At 46.4% G+C, this 14815-nt stretch overlaps 4 protein-coding genes across 4 annotated transcripts; 3 read left to right on the forward strand and 1 right to left on the reverse strand.

The window, feature by feature from the left end:
- Positions 1 to 881: 881 nt before the first annotated feature.
- RhiXN_06450 (pectate lyase) lies at positions 882 to 3033 on the forward strand (the record flags this gene model as incomplete). Its single annotated transcript, XM_043326266.1, has 19 exons — positions 882 to 1033; positions 1085 to 1148; positions 1210 to 1278; positions 1333 to 1371; positions 1425 to 1513; positions 1566 to 1695; positions 1749 to 1763; positions 1814 to 1846; positions 1897 to 1952; positions 2014 to 2022; positions 2087 to 2100; positions 2157 to 2220; positions 2278 to 2292; positions 2343 to 2383; positions 2440 to 2461; positions 2517 to 2598; positions 2656 to 2768; positions 2829 to 2889; positions 2947 to 3033. The coding sequence occupies 19 exons, from the start codon at positions 882 to 884 to the stop codon at positions 3031 to 3033; spliced, it is 1155 nt and encodes a 384-aa protein (XP_043181698.1).
- Positions 3034 to 3602: 569 nt separating this feature from the next.
- On the forward strand, positions 3603 to 5302 carry RhiXN_06451 (polygalacturonase; the record flags this gene model as incomplete). The annotated part of the gene is made up of 12 exons (XM_043326267.1): positions 3603 to 3840; positions 3895 to 3913; positions 3983 to 3999; positions 4064 to 4160; positions 4214 to 4238; positions 4291 to 4378; positions 4433 to 4503; positions 4559 to 4684; positions 4732 to 4796; positions 4849 to 5014; positions 5072 to 5162; positions 5217 to 5302. 12 exons carry the CDS (start codon positions 3603 to 3605, stop codon positions 5300 to 5302), a joined length of 1089 nt encoding a protein of 362 aa, XP_043181699.1.
- A 221-nt stretch (positions 5303 to 5523) lies between these two features.
- On the reverse strand, positions 5524 to 9857 carry RhiXN_06452 (Vigilin 1; the record flags this gene model as incomplete). The annotated part of the gene is made up of 12 exons (XM_043326268.1): positions 5524 to 5621; positions 5684 to 6185; positions 6239 to 6587; positions 6637 to 7025; positions 7082 to 7315; positions 7374 to 7439; positions 7494 to 7670; positions 7726 to 7909; positions 7967 to 8221; positions 8287 to 8573; positions 8627 to 9246; positions 9308 to 9857. 12 exons carry the CDS (start codon positions 9855 to 9857, stop codon positions 5524 to 5526), a joined length of 3711 nt encoding a protein of 1236 aa, XP_043181700.1.
- A 1400-nt stretch (positions 9858 to 11257) lies between these two features.
- Positions 11258 to 14403, forward strand: RhiXN_06453 (cytidylyltransferase domain-containing protein; the record flags this gene model as incomplete). Its single annotated transcript, XM_043326269.1, has 17 exons — positions 11258 to 11285; positions 11340 to 11518; positions 11577 to 11589; positions 11647 to 11833; positions 11891 to 12055; positions 12108 to 12198; positions 12719 to 12866; positions 12923 to 13171; positions 13220 to 13246; positions 13308 to 13347; positions 13406 to 13483; positions 13539 to 13744; positions 13794 to 13882; positions 13937 to 14037; positions 14099 to 14158; positions 14215 to 14244; positions 14304 to 14403. The coding sequence occupies 17 exons, from the start codon at positions 11258 to 11260 to the stop codon at positions 14401 to 14403; spliced, it is 1791 nt and encodes a 596-aa protein (XP_043181701.1).
- Positions 14404 to 14815: the final 412 nt, after the last annotated feature.

The following is a 14815-nucleotide window of genomic DNA, read 5'->3' on the forward strand; positions in this document are numbered from 1 at the left end:
AAAACCAGCCGGCTACCATAGCCCTAGATTTTAATAATAGCCACATGCTCATTCTTGGCAAACCCACGTACGCTGACCTAAACTTGCGATCTCGGCACATTTATTGTATTTGTAAACTCTTGCTGGCGAGCCTGGGATCAATGAGCTACCGCACTTACAGAGCCGAATTCCTTGGCTCGGTGTTTAGACATACTACGTAGCAAATGACTGAGTTGAATTCTCACTTTACCTCATTATGGGATTCTGTCAAGTTCTACTTTCTTCCGCTTCAGGTAAAAGAAAGCAATGCGGATGATGGTTCAACCTCTTTTTATACTTCTTTCGGCTAGCCGAATTATACAGGTTATTTCTAACATTGCACGTTAGTCCTATCCATTTGCAACGGCCACCACGGTCGTGTTGATATGAATCTACCACAGCGGAGCTTGTGTTTAATGGCTTTCTAGATGTTTGAGCATATCTCGGGTAAGCATATGGTCAACCAAAAGAGTCAGCCGCCCGTATCACGGCAATGCTAGTACCGCCTGATGGGCCGGGTGAGGACAGTTGATGACAAAAACGGTTCTCATTGTCTATGTTGTCATGTGCCTAATTTACTTTTCCAAATCGATACAGTACCCTAGGTCTCTTGGAATGTCGTCCATCCTTTCGAAGCGGTTCTCATAATTGACGTGGCCTTGGAAGCTGGAACTACACTACCTTAACGTGAGCGGAGTATCCAATCGAGTTTACTGCGGTAAAACCTGACGGGCCGCCTGTATGGGGTTAACGGATCAGTACACAATTTTGCCGATTATAAAAGGACGAATAATTTACCCTAGACTAAGCAACACGTTCAAGGTACACCCAAAATAAGCCCCTTCTCTCCGTCACACCATATCATGTATATTGCTTTAAACCCCTTCATCGCTGCGTTACTTTGCGTTCGCGGAGCTCACGCTGTAGGGACCGCATTTGGTTATGCTAGCGGGACCACAGGAGGTGGCTCTGCTGCTGCTGCAGTTCCCACTTCTACTAGCCAGTTGGTTAGCTGGTAAGCTAAGTCCATAAATAGCGTAGTAACAGATCTGATTTCTTCTCGAAGGCTGGGTGATAGTACTGCTCGTACCATTTTACTTGACAAAATCTTTGACTTCACTGATAGTGAGGTATGTACATGTCTGAAATTGGTCTAATGGTCTTCTAGTTGGCTCAACGTTCTGCTTCAAGGGATCCGTCACTGGTACCGCATGCGCCGCTTGGACTTGCAGTCCAAATCCTCAATTAGCAATCAACCAGGTATGATTTAGGGTTTCAGTCGGGACCGCGCCTTAAAAAGCTTACAAAATCCAGAATAACTGGTGTGACAACTACTATCCCAGTGCATCCAAGGTGAATATCATGTATTTGTTATCACCCAAGATTTAACCCTTGGGCGACCATAGTCTACCGTCACATACAAGAAGGCTGGTGTTAGTGCAATCAAGGTTGCTTCAAATAAGACGTTGCTCGGAAAAGGAACCGCTGGTGGAATGTGAGTTTATAAATACCCCTGAAGTCCGCTACGTTACTAAATGTATCTTTAGTAAAGGCAAAGGTCTACGCATTGCTGGAGGAAACAATATTATTATACAAAATATTCGTATTTACGATCTGAATCCCCGGTTCGTCTGGGGGGGTGATGCTATCACTATCGATGGCGGTAGTAACATTTGGGTGAGCTTTCTATGTAGCACTTAATCATTGTATATCACTCACACTTTTATTAGATTGATCATAACTATGTGAGCCCATCTATCAATTCAATAGAGCTACTTACCAACAGTATCGTTAGATCCAAAATATTGGTCGCCAAATGATCGTAACCGTATGTAATAGGTCTTTGATAACAGGGCTACGCTAATACTCTTAAACCAGGGTTATGGCTCTGCCCAGAAGGTCACCATTTCTAACAACGTCTTTGAAGGTTCAAGGTAAGTTTTGATGCTGGAGCTCTATTGTCCCTTTCTGACAACTTCATCTTTTAACCTGTAGTACTTACTCGTGAGTACCCACAACAATGTTTCTTCTTCGTTAGCCAAGTTCACATTCCGCCATGTTAATTCAGTGCAACTTGCAATGGTGAGAGTTTTGTACTATAGACTCCTTTCGATAAACAAAGGCTAACTAGTTTTTAGGGCGTCACTACTGGGCACTCTACTTTACAGGCGCCTCTGACACTATTACATTTGCACGCAACTAGTAAGTTCCGCTTTTACGCCCTAATTATAAAATTGGATGCTAAATATGTCTGGGTAGCATTTACATGACATCGTGAGTGACGGCCTGATACTGGTGTACGGTGACTTACTTGAGTGTCTTAGTGGTCGTGGCCCCAAGATTGGAGGTACTAGCGGATACAATCGTGAGTTGGATTAAATTATCGTTAATTATGAGTGAAACAAACACAGCTCTTGTCAGAACTTGTTCACATGTATAACAAGTATGAAGCATTTTTGGTTAGTATGCGAACTATAGCTAATATGCTACCACCGCAGTTACTGGGTCAGCGTCGCTGGACATGCTCTGGACGCTGACACTGGTGCAAAGGTTATTTTGGAAGGCAACTACTTTAACACTGTAAGCAAATAAACCTATTAAAGCACCACATTTGATGATTTACACGAAGTCAAATAGGTGACCACACCTTCACTGGCAGGATCTTCGGGTGTTGTATATGCTCCTATAGATTCCAGTGCCTCTTCCGCCTGCAGCTCATACCTTGGAAGGACCTGTTATGCCAACACTTTGTACGTTGATAAGATCCACGGGTTGAAAAGTAATACTACTAACTCAACACAACGGTACAGGCTCTCCTCAGGAAGCCTTAACCAGAAAGATACTTCTGCTCTATCTGCGTTCTCTTCTGCGGTAAGTTTACTACACTAGTCTGGCCAACTGGTCACAAATTCTAATCCTTAACTCCAGTCCGTTGTCAAATCCGCGTCTATTATGGCAGCATCTTCAGTTGGCTCTTACGTCCAGGCAAATGCTGGCCTTGGAAAAATTAACTAGCTTTAGGCCCATGATCTATGCTTTGGTTATAGGAACTCGGTACACTGATTGTATTGGAATCGTTTATACGCAAGCAAATATATTCCTGTTTGAGACAATCTGAAAGTTGTGTCCTGGGGCCGTACAATCTTTTATTCGCATGATGATCATAGGGGTTTGCATACGACGCTCCCATTAGAAGTAAATCTGGTGTGTGCACTGAAATCTAATCTAGTAGCACTTTAGGATTGATTCACATGCATATAGAGTCATGGGGCGGTTCATGAGCGGCCCGACATCTATTTTTAGAATAGTTTACTAGCTCTGGTAGTTGAGTGCATCGGTTCATTTACGCCGAGAAGCTTTGATAAGCTGTCGAGTATTCTTCTTAATCAGAACTATAGAATCAACCGGCCCGCTAATATTAAGAAATCTAGCAGGCGATACGTAGCCCTTGGGCAAGGCACCACCCTGTCTAATCTGTCGGACCGGTTGTTTTAACAACAGCAAGAAATATGGTCAGAGAGGCTATATATTAACCCCCATCGATCCTAGTGAATCTCAACCTCATTCAAGAAATCCTTCATATCATGTTCTCAACACTCTCACCTCTTTTATTTAGCCTGCTCTGCGCCGACTACGCGGTCTCCCAGGATTGTGTTGGCACCATATCTTCCGTGGACGATGTGGCAATAGCAGTCAAGTGCAAAACCGTGAATATCAATGCCTTTACTGTGCCACCAAATGTTACATTCAACCTCTCTCTCTTGGATAATACAATTGTCAACATGCTCGGAAATGTGTCTTTTGGAGTATTTAATTGGGCTGGTTAGTGCATATTTAGTACACCAATAGAAATACTTACACACCTTTCCATTTTAGGGCCATTGTTTCAAGTAAGGTAAAGTATCCACCATCCGATTTTCTGATCAAGATGTCTCAAAACCAACTTTTCCGCTTACCATAATAGTGGGAAGCAAGTTTTGTGTAAGTAGTCATAGACCAGTGTCTATCAACCGTCCATTCCCTCGACTAATGTACTGTTCCAAAGTTAATGGCAATGGCTACTTCTTCGATGGGAACGGTCCAGCCTACTGGGACGGATTAGGAGGGAACGGAGGGGTTATTAAGCCACATCCCATGATGAAGTAATTCAACTTGCACTGTACTCTGTTGTTAAACCTGATGTGCGATTTATTAGGATCAAAATATCAGGGCTTTTTACGGTATGACCGCAAAGATTATTTCCGAACGGCCCCTCAATTAACTGGAATTTAGAAAGTTGGGGTACTTAACTCGCCCGCGCATACATTCAGTATATCGAATCCCGCCCCTTTAACCATCTCCCATATAACTATCGATAACTGTAAGCATACATGATTGGAAACATGCATTACATTGTCTAATATCTAGGTTATAGCACTCGGAGCTTATCCAAACGCTAACAGTAGCGGGAAGCCGGCTGGACACAACACAGATGGATTCGACTGCGTAAGTTTAAATCGATCCACCCATCCTTGTCCTCATAAACTTAAACCTCCGACAGTCGACTACTAATTTGGTCATCGAAAACAGTTTGATAATGAATCAGGATGACTGTATTGCAATCAACAAAGGCAACAACATTACCTTCCACAAAAATACCTGTGTTGGCGGCCATGGAATCTCGGTTGTAAGTAGGGCGTATTGATATTCTTACTCAGCTCACGCATGAACTAGGGCTCTATTGATAGTAACGTAGTCGCATCAAACATTCAAATTACCGGGAATACTATAATTAATAAGTGAGCGACTTCCAGGCTTTCACAACTGTACTAACCCCAAAATGTGCTTCAGTGACCAAGCCCTGCGAATCAAGACGAAAGCTGCTGCAACTAACTCGACAGTTACGAACATCACTTTCTCCGGGAATACAGCAACTGGATGCAGCGATTTTGGTGTAATAATTGACCAGAGCTATTCAGCAACCTTGGGCACTCCAGGTGATGGGGTAGCGTTATCGGTAAGCGAACCAATCGTTTGACTGTTGGTCTAGTTGGGTGTGTTAACACTACCTCAGAATGTCAAATTCGTTGGTACTATGAACACGATTCATGTGAATGATACTGCAAGGCGTGTTGCAGTAAATTGCGGAAATTCATCTTGCATTGGTACCCATTCCCACTATGAAGTTTTGGGTAGACATATTAACCCCATTTCGCTAGGTGTGTGGGATTGGAATAAGCTAAATGTCACAGGAGGTATCTTTGGCCCTGTCAATTACGCAGGGATCACCAACTGGAGCCAGTAACAAGGATACTTGGAATTCATAGTGTATCGGGTTTGGAGACTTGAGTATATGCGTGGCCAGTCTTTGTTAGTGACGATCCCTCATGCACCATAGTCCGAACGCTTGGATTACACAATATCATTAAATCCAAAGTACATGGTATTCCAGTGTTTATCATATAGTATAGGTAATGTCGTACAAGTTGGGAATGGCGTAATTAATCGTGGGGTACATGAATACTTTTAGTCCTCGTCTCGAGAACGACCGCCTCGCGGACGAGCGGAGTTGTTCACAATGTCCAGAATCTTGGATTTGGCGTGTTCAATTACACTTTCTGATCCTACACAAATGGGGGCATTGAGTCAGCTGTGTCGTGGTGTCTAAATCGAAGCAGATCCTTACCTATGATCACAATCGTATTGTCCTCTCGACCTACGGTGATCTCAGCACCAGTTTCGTTGCGAAGACGAGACACATTGGCTCCCTTGGTCCCAACAATACGAGGGAAAGCGGATCGATCAGAAAGAGTGAGGAACCCAACGTGCGAAGCACTTTGAGCCTGGGCAATGGCCTCTTCAATCATCGCCTGCGCTTTGTCAAGTGCCGCCTGGTCCCGACCGCGCAGAGTCCACTCAGAGTCACCTTCCTCTCCATCTTGGTGGTTCTCAACGACCTGCCATTGTACAGCCTCCTCCGCAGGTTCCTCGTCAATTCGAGTAGCGCCGCCCGAAGGAGGTGGCGGGCGAGGGGTTGACGCAGCTTTGCTTGGTTGCTGAGATTGGTCAACTTGTACACCAACCTGTCGCAGAGAACGGAAAAAGGTGCCCTGTTGGCTGATCGAGTGCACGTAGCGTAGAGGAACCGTGATTGTGGTGGAAACCTGCTCCTGAGGTGCCGGTCGGTCCTAAAATGATTGTGGGTCAGGTTGAGCGAATCTAGAAAACTTTTAATACATACGCTCATCTCCTTGATCGCCTTTTCACAAGCACTACGGGAACCTGAGACCCTGACGATGTTCTCTGGAGGCGCGTTTGCAAGTTCGTCTACGTTCTCAGGCTCTCCGATCTGGTAGTAAGATCGACTTCCAGGGAATTGGACAGTTACATGGTGACGATCTTGCAGCTCGTTGAGATGCTGACCACCGCGTCCTATCAGCACACGATGGTGCTGGGCAGGAATATCAACACCAAGCACGACACGATCCCGGAGCTCAGCGACAATTTTGTCCAGCTCCTTTTGAAGCTTCTTGACTAGAGCAGGTTCACCACGTAGGGTGACTTCGTCATCAGGTTCTCCATTCCGAGGGCTGAGATAATGTAAGAGTGCGCGGCATGACTAAATATCAGCTCACTCACAAATGAATAAGACCAGCCTGTGCCTTCGAGTCGCTCGGTCCACCAACTTTGGCGATAAGATCTTTCAGGCCTTGACCTCCGGCACCAATCAAACCGCGGTGGAACTTGTTTTCAATGTTGATAACAACAGTGGTTTCCTCACCGACCTCGTTCGAGATCGCTAAAATCCGCTTCTTGGCCTCAGCGATGCCGGATTTAGTGCCTCGTACAGTGATTAACGTCTCCGCTTTAGGATCGCTTGCATCGGCTTTTTCAACGTCGATTTGGGTGTTGGTGTCCTCTTTGATTTCATTGATCTGCGAACCGCCACGGCCAAGGATGCGAGCAACAGCACGGGTAGGGACGGTGAACTCGACAGTTTGGTTGGTCTCCTTCTCGTAGTCGTAAGCCTGGATGGAGAGATATGTCAGATATAATTAGGCGTGAACAAGAATGGAATATAGACCTCGAGGAGTTCGCTCTTCGCACTCGCTACACCCTTCTTTCCGCCTTTAACCATGACTTCATCTGGACCCAGGGTTCCGGCCTGACCACGAGCACGAGAGTCTTCGCGATCGCCTCCAAAGTTGATCTTGACACCATACTTGTCTTCCAGACGACTGACGTATTTTCCAGCACTACCAATAAGTCCAGAATGATACTTGTTCGGAATCTTGAGGATCTCTGTCGTTTCGTCCTCCTTTATATCAATAGTATCAAGAAACGAGGCATCCTTAAAGTATCTAGATTAAACGTACCAGTCTCTCGACCTGAGCAAGTATGCGTTTCTTGGCCTCATCGGCGTTTGCCTTCCTACCAGTAATCTAGACACACCCGGAAATTTAATTGGGAACACCATGCTTAATAGAACGGCATACTTTGACATGGGTTTTGGCTGTCGGCTTCTTGGTCTTCTTCTTTCCCTCCACTTCCTTTTCTTCATCGTCATTCAGGTCGACTTTAACATCGAGTTGTTCTCGAAGCCTGTTGATACCAGAACCACCGGAGCCAACGACATGCCTAGCATATTCCCGCGGGATGTCAAACTCCGTGACCTAGACGCAATCGATTGAGCATATGCAAGGGAGTCAAACTGGTGCGCAAACGTACGTAGCTACTCTCAATCTCGTCGTTTTTCGCCTTTTCAGCGAGCTGCTTGATCGCTTCTACGGCACGAGTAACATCGCTACCAGGACCACGAACCAGAATCGTGTCTTCGGGTAAGCTATTGTCACCGTTCGCCTTGGCCTGGGAACCGAATTTGATCGAGAGTGTCTTGTCTTCGCCAATAATGCTATATAAACAAGTAAGATTCAAAAGTTAAACCACCAAAACAACAAATCGTACTCACGCGTTCAAGTTGGATTCATTCTTGCCAATGATGGCCTGGTGCCATTTCTTATCTACGGTGATCTCCTCGGAGCGAATGTTGCCCGTCTCAGTTACGAGTTTCTTGAGCTCACGCTCAACTTCGTCGAGGTGCTTTTTCTTCTCATTCTTGGAGGAATTCTTTCCGAGATCGTAAACAAGGAGCACGGTTGATTTTTCTTCACTTTCTTCAGGGAAATGAATCTCGGTGTGATTTGCGGTCTTGAAATGCTCAATCCTGAATAGAAGCATGTTAGATATAACCTCATAATATTTAGGGAAAGCTCTTGCCTTTTAGCAAACTTGCCAGCAAGGGGCTTGTGAAGTAGCCAGTCTATCCCAACCTGACGAACGGAACTAGCAAGTTCCTGGAATAGCTTGTTTAAATCCTTCACCACGGGAGCTACAGCATTCTTTTCTCCCACAAAATCAATGACATGCCCTTTTCCTCGAGGAACAGGATATGCCTCGACGCCTGGGAATTTAGGTCCCCAAATAGATCCAAAGTACGCGGTGGTGATGAGATATTCGCAAATAGCACCAGAAGGTGTAGGGATCGTGACAGTCTCTGTGTGTTTAGAGCCCCCTTGCTATAACATGAACTGAGCATATTACATTCTCAAATTAAATTCAAAATGCTTACGTCATTAATGGCCTTTAATCCATTGGGAAGGTCATCTTCAAGGCCCCAGATGGTAATATGCTCGTTTTCGGGGTCATCAGGAAGTTCAATAGCACATTTGGTCGTCGTCATGAGCGTCTGTATAAAATCGCCTTGTAGCAAGCGCTGCTTGGGTTTTGGCACACGCTTCGAAATCGAGGTAAGCGAGTTCTCGAGTTCTGCGATGTCTTCCTTGATTTTTTCGACGACTTTGACGACCGACGGGCGATCGCCCGTGACGCTAACCTCGCGCGACTCGACGGTTGTGTTAACCAGGACACTCGACCCGTCAGAATTGGCCACATTCTCGTACTCGGATATGCGACCTTCAATGAATAGGAAAATCTTGGGTGGGATATCACGGACACGCTGGGTGATATGCGCAGTTTTGGTAGAAATAATAGCTTCAAGTTCGGCAATAGCGGCGACAACAGAGCTCAAGGGGCCAGTGACACTGATTGGTTGAGTTGGCTCCTCATCATCGTCGGCGGGTATGGGAGACGCAGCACCAGACGCGCCAGCAGGTGGAGCAAGATTGGTATCCCTGCGAGGAATGTCAACGCGGACGTCGTATTTGGCTCGTAGCTGATTCAGATTAGCGCCTGTTTTATGAAATGGCGCATTCAGTACGCGCGTATACTATGCATATACGGAGGTAAGTACCTTTTTGACCAACAATACTACCGATGGCGGAAATGGGAGATTGGACAACGCGAGTAACGATTGGGCTCAACGCGGCAGTAAGCTTGCGTTTCGCTGCCTCGAGGTCTGCCTCTGAATCGGCCTTGATCACGAACGAAGTCTTGGCTCGGCCGTCCTTGCGTTGGGTGCTGGCTTCGAGTTTGACGTTCTTGTGCTGTTGCATGACGCGTTTAAGGACATCGGTGAGGGTGGTAGACTTTCCGTCCTTTCCAGCCGTAGATAGATCGATGTTTTCAAGGACGAAGGAATCGGAAAAGACTGGTGCGACGACACGAGGAGCAACCTGGCGAATACGAGGAGCAGCACTCCAGGCAGAGGCGACAGTGGGCTTTGCAGGTGCGGCAGACGCGAGCGAAGGGAACGCCTCTTCATCACCGGTGTCCAGAGGCGTGTTTTTCTTGGGAGCACGACGCGTGTTGCCATTCTGACCAGACATCGGTGGGAATGGATCCGGAGCACCCTCGAGCTCGTCGTGACGACGCTGGAGAGCTTGAGCTGCCGATTCTGCCATTGTGCTGTATCCGTGAGCAAGGGCCGGTGACCAAAATAAACCAAAAAGAGCCTAGTAGTTAGACCGAAGACAGTGGGAGTTGTGTACAGGAAAACCGTTCCCTACTCCGACGTGGCCTCTCTGCATGCGAGACCCTGAGTCTCGTGCTTGTTTCCCGCGGCTTGTAATTTAATGCAAAAAGTAGATATAAACACAGCCACGACGCCATGGAATGATCCCTGAAAGTTCAGTTTACTATAGGAATACAGTCGACTTCCAGTTTACGCCCACTGATGGGCTTTATAAAATTCAGGGAAACTCACTGCTTTTTACTTAGTAATATGCTTGATCATCCTGCTTCAGTTTTTACGCTACTGTGTAGATAAGATAAGGCGTAATGTGTATAGAATAAATATTAAACAACTGTGAACAACAATAAAGTACACGCCATTATAAATATCTTTGCCAATGTGTTTGCGGATTACGTTCTTGTTTGAAGCATAGCGAAGAACAGTCTTGCGGAAAATTGTCGAAAAGCCCTGGCCATGAAGCATATTGACAATTTCACCAACCTTCAGAGTCTCTATGTTCTTGTGATAGACATGAACCGTTGACGCAAGACCTGATGGATTGCCGTCATAAAGGAGGCGTCATTGATTGCCCACCAACTGACTGTGGGGTTGTGCTTTTTGATAGCGCTCAGGCCGCTTTTCTCAGTAAGTGTGCGTTTTCTCTTTTTGTCGAGCAAATTTTGACATTCTAAAAAGGGAAATTTCTCCGTTATAAGTATATCAATCTGTATATATATTTTGTTTCATACAATGTGGTTGTGTTCTGTCTGCGCACTCCTTTGATTGTAACCGCTTAACTCAGCATGCAAGGAGAGACTTGGTGGTAGCACGTGTGCATGCTGACTAACACAGTCCGGGGTCCACCACACTTGCATATTTCAGTTCAAGCTCAAAAAGATACACTAATTTTGAAGGGAATTTATCCTTCTTTTTTGCTTGAAGCCATTGAAATATCATCCACGTGTGGGTGGACCCCGGACTGTGTTAGTCAGCATGCACACGTGCTACCACCAAGTCTCTCCTTGCATGCTGAGTTAAGCGGTTACAATCAAAGGAGTGCGCAGACAGAACACAACCACATTGTATGAAACAAAATATATATACAGATTGATATACTTATAACGGAGAAATTTCCCTTTTTAGAATGTCAAAATTTGCTCGACAAAAAGAGAAAACGCACACTTACTGAGAAAAGCGGCCTGAGCGCTATCAAAAAGCACAACCCCACAGTCAATTGGTGGGCAATCAATGACGCCTCCTTTACATTCAAATCAAGTTATTTAAGTCGCATTGTCCGTCACGCCGACCGTTATTCACCCGCGCCTCTTTCCCAGACCGTCCTAATACACTATGTTGGATCAGACCTGGCAAGTTGACGGTGAGCCATGGGTGAACTTCGGTGAATGAATTGTCCTCACTCTTACTCGCTCAGGTTCCGGCAGAGCTCTGCCCGACCTCGAGGGAGGAGTGACCAACAGCGAGATAAGTCCAGGGAATGCAAACTACACGCCCGGGCAACAATCCATACCTATTTGGCCCACAAACTGGCCTATATCAGCGCCTGAAGTAAGAATTTCGCGTCCAGTCAAGATAGAAAGAGATATGCATACGGTATGGGCGTTATATCAAGTATTTACTACAGCTTACTGAATCAAATTACTCTAAACAGATCACAATCAAAGGTGTTACGATTTGATTCTGGCAAATACTATGATATCTAATATCAATTCTTCCTATAGGCTTTCGTACTCTCGGTCTGGCCTCCACTTTCATCGCTGGAGTAGAAGCCCAGTTCTTCGGTACGATCGCCGCGATTGATACACAAGATGACATTATACTGCAAACCAGCAGCGGCTTCTTATTGGTAGGAATTTTGTTCTCGTCTTTTGGAGCAATTGCCGCATTTCTATCAGCACGATGGTTTGAGTGAGTATGACAAAAACCTTAACTCCATGTCGGCCACCGAGTTGATCACATGAACAGACTCCTGAACGCCGAGGAAGTAGGGTGGTTGGAACATAGGTGGGCATATGCACGTCGTGAGACAGACAAACCCATACCCTGGGTTCAGAGCTTGAGGGTTCGGTACCGAGTCCGTAACTGGTTTGTTGCCAAGTCTTTGATGCTGCCTTTCTATATGATTCTATTGTAAGTGCCTGACTCAGGAGGGTTTAGCCCCCTTATTAACCAGTCGGAACAGTGGTGGCATATTCTTCGTGGCAGGTGTTGTGCTTTACACCTGGGCTACCCAGCCACGGTTGATTTCGGTCTTGTGCACAGTAGTCACGGGGGTGAGTTACCTTTGAGTTCGTCCGGTTAGTCCGACGCTAATGTCCGATTTAAGCTGTGTGGGCTTGTGATATTGGGAATGTACCTGAAATTCGAGGCTAAGGGGGTTTTATCTCATACGAACTTTACACGAGTTCGATTGTGATACACGCCGTTTATTCTGTTCTATACCCATACTGTCAGGATGTGTGTAACAATATATGACTGTGACGTGATCTGCTGAGACAGAGTCAATCTTATCTAATCTTAGGGAGATCGGGTGCATCGGGAAGTATATAAGCTCCTCCCAGGCAAGCTTCGGTCTCGTCTCCGGTGACAACGACAATAACACAATTTGGCCGAATACGAGTCCAATAGCTTAGCCTTCTTGCCCACGCCACAACACGACCTCGAGTGCAACACATAAATCTGCCTAGGCTGGACTCATAATTCTTACCTCCTCACTATTTTGACTCATCCAGTCTCGGGCTCGCACGCCGTGCACACACTATTCCATAAGGATCACTCTCGCTCGTCATGCAGCCGGCGCAAGCACTCTCAGTACAATCCTACCATAACGATAGCCCACCGTTTATCGGCACCAACGAAGGGAGTCTTGAGCACCGGGAGGTCCCCCACCTTGACCTGAGTCTGGGGCCTGAACGACCAGCATCCCGGACTTCATCCCAGGGTTCGTCTTCAGTCACCGGCGACAAACCTGCCTATATGGGCCCACACCCGTGGTAGCCAACATCAAGCTCCCCGTCGAGCAAGGTTTATCTCGCTCCCGTCTCCAATTCTCTCGTGCTACGAGTGCGTTTGGCGCATCTGTGCCTGGTTCACCTGAAGAAAAGGAGTTTGCAAACTCCCTCCCCAATGGTTCCTACGAAACCGATGCTGAACCTAGCCCCCCGCGCGCCCCAACCCCCTTCAGGACCGACTTGGACCCCTCGAGTTACCACTTTCCTCGCCATCGCCTCAATACACAAATGGCCGGTGAGATTGTCTCGCAGTTGGTTGCGGAGTAAGCCTAACTTGTCCTAGATGAGGGGAAAATCCCACTTGTAATCGGTTAGTCCATTCACTAACTCGTTGTCCGCACATGAGCTCTTGCTTACGGGGTTTCCGCTAGTCGCTTGCGGTTCCTACTCACCCCCCACCTACCTCCACTTGTGAGTCAAGCGTTTATAATATACCCCGCGGCGGTAATCTACCTCCCCGGCTTTACAGGCGTATGTTTGAAATGGCCAAGGATGCAATTGTTGAAAAGGCGAAATATGAGATCATTGGCGGATATTATTCACCCGTGTAAGTTCCTTACGTGTTCTCTTGGTGTCGAGAATACTCAATGTACATCTGATAGATCGGACCAGTACAACAAGCCCGGATTGGCACCTGCCGTCCACCGTGTACGGATGTGCGAGCTCGCTGTCGATCAAACGTCAAACTGGTTAATGGTTGATCCTTGGGAGGCATCTCAACCCGAGTACCAGCGCACGGCAGTTGTTCTAGAGCATTTCGATCACGAACTGAATCAAGGTCCTAATGGAGGAGTTCAGATGAGAGATGGTAAGCCGGCGTTTTAGTCATCGAAGCCTACCTCAACGGGTATATGCAGGGTCGCGAAGAAAGGTCAAAATAGTGCTTTTGGCTGGTGGTGATTTGATAGAATCTTTTGGTGCGCCTGGCGTTTGGGCGCCCCAAGACGTACGTCCTGTTTGAAACCAAGTTGGTCACTTGCCTAACTTTTTTTTTCATAAGTTGCACGTTATTCTGGGCCGATTCGGTTGCCTTATCATCGAGCGTACCGGCTCTGACGTATGGGCTTTCTTGTTATCACACGACATTCTGTATCACCACCGGTGCGTGACTCTGTCGTCATATCTTCCATCTCCGACTCACCCTGGTGGTGGGGCGTTCCAGGAAAAACGTCATTGTGGTCAAACAACTTATTTACAACGATATTTCTTCTACTAAAGTTCGGTCAGTTTCGGGGTCACGGTTTTACGGGGCTAAAATTAACCACCTAATTTGGGCAGTCTCTTCGTTCGACGCGGGATGAGTATTAAGTAAGCTTACGCAATCAGGAACTTCTCTTCCTCAGGACTTACCCCACCGTTCGTTTTAGATACCTACTTCCCAACTCGGTGATTCAATACATCGAAGACAATCGTCTGTACCGAGGCGATGAGATAGATTTCGCAATGAGCGAGGTCCAACTCAAGTAGGTGTCAGCCAATTGGCTTTACTTTGCTGTGGGCTATGTAGGGTGTAAATGGTCCTTGTATTTCTATTATCTGACAATGGTTGGTATCTTGATGTTATCACGCATACACCCTAGACTGGTCTTATTTTCTCTCTCTCTTTTTGTATGACAGAAGTTATGTATTGGAGTGTCTGACAAGAAGGACACCGGGATATGTTGATACAGTGAACACTGATAGCCAATAGTACTGGAGGATACGACGAACAGGGGGCGGCCAACAAGTTATGTGTATCTAAGAAAGCGTGGGGATACGGTGAAACAGATATAAGCGTAGAAAGGAATCGTAAGAGACAAAAAAACAACAGTAATCAATGCACGGCCATCTATTAACACCTAGACCCCCTATCAAAAAGAGCAAGAAAGATCAGATACCA

The sequence above is a fragment of the Rhizoctonia solani genome, chromosome 7, assembly GCF_016906535.1.
Source record: "Rhizoctonia solani chromosome 7, complete sequence".
Classification (NCBI taxonomy): Eukaryota; Fungi; Basidiomycota; class Agaricomycetes; order Cantharellales; family Ceratobasidiaceae; genus Rhizoctonia; species Rhizoctonia solani.